The 8,103-nt window shown below is 32.5% G+C and overlaps 1 protein-coding gene across 1 annotated transcript in view; it reads left to right on the top strand.

Annotated features, from left to right (window-relative positions):
* The first annotated feature begins 5,639 nt into the window (after window positions 1–5,639).
* Window positions 5,640–8,103, top strand: part of LOC133563492 (N-acetyl-beta-glucosaminyl-glycoprotein 4-beta-N-acetylgalactosaminyltransferase 1-like) — a 460,693-nt gene continuing 458,229 nt past the window's right edge. Inside the window, exon 1 of the mRNA XM_061917651.1 lies at window positions 5,640–6,550. Within this exon, the coding sequence (XP_061773635.1) occupies window positions 6,409–6,550 (142 nt within the window). The 5' untranslated portion in view covers window positions 5,640–6,408. The remainder of the gene's footprint in view (window positions 6,551–8,103) is intronic.

Genomic DNA, 8,103 nt, shown 5'->3' with positions numbered 1-8,103 from the left:
AGTGAGTCGCAGTCACATGTGTGCATGAAAAAAAAAGGTTAGGGGGAAAAAAGTCAAATTGTGGCAACAAAACCAGATTATTTTAGCCATTTTTCTAGTGACTATTAGTGAGTATTTTAGCAAAAGTCAAAGCGACTAACAAGTTGGAGGAGGACTCAAGACGGACATGGAAATATATTTGTAAAAAATCTAAATGGGGCAACAAAACCCGATATTTTCAGCCATCTTTCTGAAAACAAATACAGAAATGTTACTATTTTTTCTGGAAACAAAAGCAGATGCTTTAGCTGTAGCCATTTTTCTGCTGACAAAACAAGATTATTTTAGTCAAAGTCACAGCGATTAACAAGACAAGTCTACTGTGCTATTTTTCTGTGAAATAAACTTGAATGATTTAAAAATGTGGCTCACGACTTGATGATATGGAAAAATGTTTTTCTTCCTGAAGATAAACCATTTTAAAGAAGCACTCAACTCACACATGCTGACTCCAAATCATCTTTGATGCAGAAGCAGCAGACAATAACCAACATGATGTTTCATGTTCATTGGAAATTCCCCCGACAGCTCGTACAGCAAATGAATATGTTTGTCTTGATACAAGGAATAATGTTAGCTAACTTAGCATCAACTTAATGAATATGTTTGTTTTGATACAAGGAATAATGTTAGCTAACTTAGCATCAACTTAAGACAATGATGTTGCCTAGCTAGCTGGGACTTCACTTACGTCTCTCATTCCTGCTGCTTCTTCTCTGCTGCGGGACAATAACTTTCTTAAATCCATCTAGGAGTTACAGTTTGAGTCAAATCAAAATATTGTAATTAACAAATTGTTGTTGGCTAACGTCACCTACCTCACGCAGTGATTCGAACCCCCCCCCTCTCTCAACCGAAGTCTTGATCCACATGTGAATAAATTACCATATGTTTGGTGGAGTGAATAGAGTAGCGATCAATTACCATACTAAGTAGTATGTGTGCTGTTGTCTGTGTTATGTAGACTTAAAACTCTGAAGCGTTTTGTTTTATTGGTGAAATTTTTACTGGGGCACTACAGATCAACAGTGGGGCACGTGCCCCAGTGAAATATGTCTGGCCGCGCCCCTGCATCCATCCATCCATCCATCCATTTCTACCGCTTATTCCCCTTTGGGATTGCGGGGGGCACTGGTGCCTATCTCAGCTACAATCGGGTGGAAGGCCTTACACCCTGGACAAGTCGCCACCACATCGCTGTAATGGAAAACTAAACATTTGTAAAAAATGATACACAATGCACACAATGACCTGGATAAATGTGAACATCCATAAACATATTTGTATGACGTATCCAATGTGTTTTGCAATATAAAGTGAGCATTGTTATTATTTTTAAGAATAAATCCCACATTAAAACTGACGAAATGAATCAACAAAACAGTATTTTGACGGCGGTGCACGTGTATCAGATACAGAGTTTGATGTAATTGTCCATGTGGCCAGAGGAGGGCAGCAATGCGTACATATCCCGAGAGCGTCTGCTTGAGTGTAGCCAGCCACGCCCTTCTATCTCATTAATTGTAATTATCTTTAACAAGCAGTTTCATGAGCGGCAGATTATGTGGACACGCAGATTAGTTATTTTATTTGAAGCAAAATGGAAAAACATGTGATCATTTTAAAAATGTATTGTAAATATTCAGATCGATCAAATCTGGTGCTGCACAGTTCATGATTGCCATTATCCATCCATCCAATTTCTACCGCTTATTCCCTTTTTTTGGGGTGGCGGGGGGCGCTGGCGCCTATCTCAGCTACAATCGGGCGGAAGGCGGGGTACACCCTGGACAAGTCGCCAACTCATCGCAGGGCGCCATTATTAAGTATAAAATGTAAAAGACCACACACATACGGAAATATTTTCTTATATTCATTTTTTTAAATCTATAGTCCAAGTTTCACTTAGCTATTGTCTCCACCCATTTTGGATGGAGACAATAGCTAGGTAAAAAAATAAATACAAATAAAATAAATCTAAGTGTTTTTAATTTGTTGTTTTTTACATATTATACTTAATATTACTGTACATTTAATGTGAAACGGCAATCATAAACTGTGTAGCACCATTCTGATCCATCTGAATATTTATAATATTTATGATTGCCGTTTCACATTAAAGTACAAAAATAGTAAGGAAAATATGTAAAAAAAAAACAAACATAAAGAAATATTTTCTTTGTTTTTTTTATCTATATATAGTTCAAGTTTTACTTAGCTATTGTCTCCATCCATATTGGATGGAGACTATATATATTATATATATATATATATATATATATATATATATATATACACATACATACATATATATATATATATATATATATATATATGAGACAATAGCTAAGTAAAACTCGAACTATGGATACAAAAAAAATGAAAATTGATAAATAAATTTAAGAAAATAAGTCCGTATGTGTGTTTTTTGTCTAACATATTATACTTAATATTACTGTACATTTATGTGAAACGGCAATCATAAAGTGTGTAGCACCATTTTGATCCATCTGAATATTCATAATATTTATGATTGCCGTTTCACATTAAAAGTACAAAAATAGGAAGGAAAATATGTAAAAAAAAAAAAAACACACAAGGAAATATTTTCTTAGATTGTTTTTTTAAACCTATATATAGTTCAAGTTTTACTTAGCTATTGTCTCCATCCATTTTGGATGGAGACCATATACATATGAGACAATAGCTAAGTAAAACTTGAACTATAGATACATAAATAAAAAAATAAATAAAAATAAATCTAAGAAAATAAGTCAGTATGTGTTTTTTTTCTAACTTATTATACATAATATTACTGTACATTTAATGTGAAACAGCAATCATAAACTGTGTAGCACCATTTGTATCCATCTGAATATTTATATTTATGATTGCCGTTTCGCATTAAAATTTCAAAAATAGTAACAAAATATGTAAAAAGAAAACACACGAAGAAATGTTTTTTTAGATTGTTTTTTTAATCTATATATAGTTCAAGTTTTACTTAGTTATTGTCTCCATCCATTTTGGATGGAGACAGTGTATATATATATATATATATATATATATATATATATATATATATATATATATATATATATATATATACAGTATATATATATATATATATATGAGACAATAGTGTGAAGACTCTTCTTCGGCATTGTAATGCCGGTGTGGTTTTCCCGTGGATGCGTCGAAGCAGAACACAGCATAGGTAAGATAAAGGGTATTTAATAACAAAAGTCTATGAACAAAAATACTGGTGTAAAGAGAAAAAATAAACAAAAGACGCTAGCGTGAAAGCTAGGCTAAAACAAGGAAAACTAGAACTTGGTACGAGGACACAAAAGAGTAAACAAAACATTTAGCATGAAAGCTAGACAATAAAGTGGCTTGGCGTGAGAGCTAGCGAGAAAATACATACGAATGATGAGAGTCGTCACTGATGCGCGTGGGCAAATTAGGATCCGAGAATGAGTGAACAGAAAAGGTGAGCTTAAATAGGAGGGTGAAAATTAGTAGCAGGTGTGCGGGGCGAGACTAACAGGTGGACTAATGTGTAACCATAGTGATGGACAAAAACAGGAAATAAACGGGTCAGACTGAGAATGAAAAAACAAACACGTGAAGATCTGAGCAGCAGATCGCAACAAATAGCTAAGTAAAACTTGAACTACAGATACAAAAATAAATTATAAAAAAAAAATCTAAGAAAATAAGTCAGTATGTGTTTTTTTTCTAACATATTATACTTAATATTACTGTACATTTAATATGAAATGGTAATCATAAACTGTGTAGCACCAGTGTGATCTATCTGAATATTCATAATATTTATGATTGCTGTTTCACATTAAATGTACAAAAATATTAAGGAAAATATGTACAAAAAAACACACAGAAAAAATATTTTCTTAGATTGATTTTTAATTTATATATAGTTCAAGTTTTACTTGGCTATTGTCTCCACCCATTTTGGATGGAGACAATAGCTAGGTAAAAAGATAAATACAAATAAAATAAATCTAAGTGTTTTTAATTTGTTGTTTTTTACATATTATACTTAATATTACTGTACATTTAATGTGAAACGGCAATCATAAACTGTGTAGCACCATTCTGATCCATCTGAATATTTATAATATTTATGATTGCCGTTTCACATTAAAGTACAAAAATAGTAAGGAAAATATGTAAAAAAAAAACAAACATAAAGAAATATTTTCTTTGTTTTTTTTATCTATATATAGTTCAAGTTTTACTTAGCTATTGTCTCCATCCATATTGGATGGAGACTATATATATTATATATATATATATATATATATATATATATATGTATATATATATATATATATATATATATATATATATATACATATATATATATATATATATATATATATATATATATATATATATATGAGACAATAGCTAAGTAAAACTCGAACTATGGATACAAAAAAAATGAAAATTGATAAATAAATCTAAGAAAATAAGTCAGTATGTGTTTTTTTTCTAACTTATTATACATAATATTACTGTACATTTAATGTGAAACAGCAATCATAAAGTGTGTAGCACCATTTGGATCCATCTGAATATTTATATTTATGATTGCCGTTTCGCATTAAAATTTCAAAAATAGTAACAAAATATGTAAAAAGAAAACACACGAAGAAATGTTTTTTTAGATAGTTTTTTTAATCTATATATAGTTCAAGTTTTACTTAGTTATTGTCTCCATCCATTTTGGATGTAGACCGTGTATATATATATATATATATATATATATGAGACAATAGCTAAGTAAAACTTGAACTACAGATACAAAAATAAATTATAAAAAAAAAATCTAAGAAAATAAGTCAGTATGTGTGTTTTTTTTCTAACATATTATACTTAATATTACTGTACATTTAATATGAAATGGTAATCATAAACTGTGTAGCACCAGTTTGATCTATCTGAATATTCATCATATTTATGATTGCTGTTTCACATTAAATGTACAAAAATATTAAGGAAAATATGTACAAAAAAACACACAGAAAAAATATTTTCTTAGATTGATTTTTAATTTATATATAGTTCAAGTTTTACTTAGCTATTGTGTCCATCCATTTTGGATGGAGACTATATATTTATGAGATAAGAGCTAAGAAAAACTTGAACTATAGATTAAAAAAATAATAACAATAATGTGTTTTTTCTAACATATTTTACTTAATATTACTGTAAATTGAATGTAAAACGGCAATCATAAACTGTGTAGCATCGGTTTGATCTATCTGAATATTTAATATTTGTTTAACATTAATGATTGCCGTTTCACATTAAATGTACAGTAATATTGAGTATAATGTGTAAAAAAACCCTCACACATACGGAAATATTTTCTTGGATTGATTTTTTTTATCTATAGTACAAGGTTTACTAAGCTATTGTCTGAATAATAAAAAAACACGCTAGTAATAATACTAATAAATCATAATAATAACAAATAAGGAGTGATCGCTGACCTTGTAGTCCCGCCCCTATGAGCCAATATACTGCATTTTAATTGGCTGTTGGCCGTGTCAGTCTTGATCCTCCCAGGGTAGGTTGCCCTGCACTCCCAGCTGCTCATGGCCGGGCGTCCTCGTCCTGAGCGGAAAGCGGCGACGTTGACGTCTTTTCATCGCAACAAACAAAGGAGGAGTTTACGGAGAACCTTCTTGAAATATTTGTCTCTCCCATCCACCGACAGTTTTGTTTCAAGGCTTGGACCTTTAATCATGAAGATGCGCTAGGATTCTCCCTCTTTTTTTTGACGCTCCACTAAATTGTCAAGCGAGCTACTTTTAGGGAAATGTCTGCCGTGCACCTGCCGAGGATGATGGGACTCCTCGTCCGTCTTTACCGTGCATCCCAGACGCAGGAATATTGTGTCTGACATGGTGGTGCATGTGAGAAGTGTTCAGCTCGGGATGAGAGCCGAGCGCCCCTCCTCTCCCGGGACTTGAAGAAAGAGGCGCTCCCACACTCTCACACTCACTTTCCCCCCAAGATGGAGCTGTGACATGTTGACGTCTCTCCGCCTGCTTATTGCCAAGATGGAGCTGTGACATGTTGACGTCTCCCCGCCCGCTTATTGCCTCCAACCACGTCAAAGTGCCCGACGCGGATGATCCCTACCGAGGGGAGGATTTGTGGAGATAATCGTCAGACTGCTATTTTGTGTCCTCCTAAGTGAATCTTTTTTGGGGCGCCATGAAGCCGGAAGCGGCGTGACTTGTCCTCGGAGTGTCAAGTAAGTGGAGTGTCCGGCCGCTGCTCGCCTTCTGCCTCTCACTCGGGCCGCCAACGGAGGATGTTGGAGTCAGGATGCTGCGCTTCCCCGTGAAGAAGATCCGCAAGCAGTTCAAGCTGCTGCTGCTTGTGGTGCTGCTCACCTCCGCCGTGTGGTTCACTTACCTGCACATTCACCAGGGGAGGACCAGCAAACTACACTTCAACTACGGCAAAGGTAAGCGCTTGGCCAGTTTTAGTCGCTGTAACGATTACTTCTAACAACAATTGACGGACGATTTTTTTTTATTAGAATTTGAACGTTTTAAACAGAGCTCCTAAAGCAGGGGTCACCAACGCGGGGCCCGCGGGCACCAGGTCGCCCGTAAGGACCAGATGAGTCGCCCGCTGGCCTGTTCTAAAAATAGCTCAAATAGCAGCACTTACCAGTGAGCTGCCTCTATTTTTTAAATTGTATTTATTTACTAGCAAGCTGGTCGACATTTTTAATTCTAAGAGAGACAAAACTCAAATAGAATTTGAAAATCCATGAAAATATTTTAAAGACTTGGTCTTCACTTGTTTCAATAAATTCATATTTTTTTTTTACTTTGCTTCTTATAACTTTCAGAAAGACAATTTTGAAGAAAAAATACAACCTTAAAAAGGATTTTAGGATTTTTAAACACATATACCTTTTTACCTTTTAAATTCCTTCCTCTTGTTTCCTGACAATTTAAATCAATGTTCAAGTATTTTTTTTAATGTAAAGAATAATAAATACATTTTAATTGAATTCTTTTTGCTTCTGTTTTTTCGACAAAGAATATTTGTGAAATATTTCTTCAAACTTAATAAAATTCAAAAAAATTATTCTGGCAAATCTAGAAAATCTGTAGAATCACATTTAAATCTTATTTCAAAGTCTTTTGAATTTCTTTTAACATTTTTGTTCTGGAAAATCTAGAAGGAATAATGACTAGTCGTCGTTAGAAATATAGCTTGGTCCAATTTGTTATATATTCCAACAAAGTGCAGATTGGATTTTAACCTACTGAAAACATGTCATCAAAATTCTAAAATTAATCTTAATCAGGAAAAATGACTAATGATGTTCCATAAATTTTTATTTTTATTTTTTCAAAAAGATTCGAATTAGCTAGTTTTTCTCTTCATATTTTTCGGTTGAAATTGGAATTTTACAGAGTAAAAATTGATGATAAACTATGTTTCAAAATTAATTTTAATTTTTTTGTGTGTTTTCACCTCTTTTAAACTGTTCAATTAAGTGTTTTTTTTAATCATTTATTCTCTACAAAAAAAACTTCTGCTAAAGGAAAAAATATGTACAACAGAATGACGGACAGAAATACCCATTTACATATATATATATATATATATATATATATATATATATACACATATATATATATATTATATATTATTATTTCTGGCAATTTATTTAAGTGTGTATCAAACTGGTAGCCCTTCGCATTAATCAGTACCCAAAAAGTACTTATTTCTAAAGAGTCGATATTGAAGATAAACTATATTTCAAAATTTCATTTGAATTTTTGTCGTGTTTTCTCCTCTTTTGAATGTTTATTTTTCATCATTCATTCTCTACAAAAAACCTTCCGTAGAAGGAAAAAAAATGTTCGACGGAATGACAGACAGAAATACCCATTTTTTATACATATATATAGATTTATATATTAAAGGTAAATTGAGCAACTTGGCTATTTCTGGCAATTTATTGAAGTGTGTATCAAACTGGTAGCCCTTGGCATG

The sequence above is a fragment of the Nerophis ophidion genome, linkage group LG12 (assembly GCF_033978795.1).
Source record: "Nerophis ophidion isolate RoL-2023_Sa linkage group LG12, RoL_Noph_v1.0, whole genome shotgun sequence".
NCBI lineage: Eukaryota > Metazoa > Chordata > Actinopteri > Syngnathiformes > Syngnathidae > Nerophis > Nerophis ophidion.
This window is presented reverse-complemented; position numbering and strand designations above follow the sequence as displayed.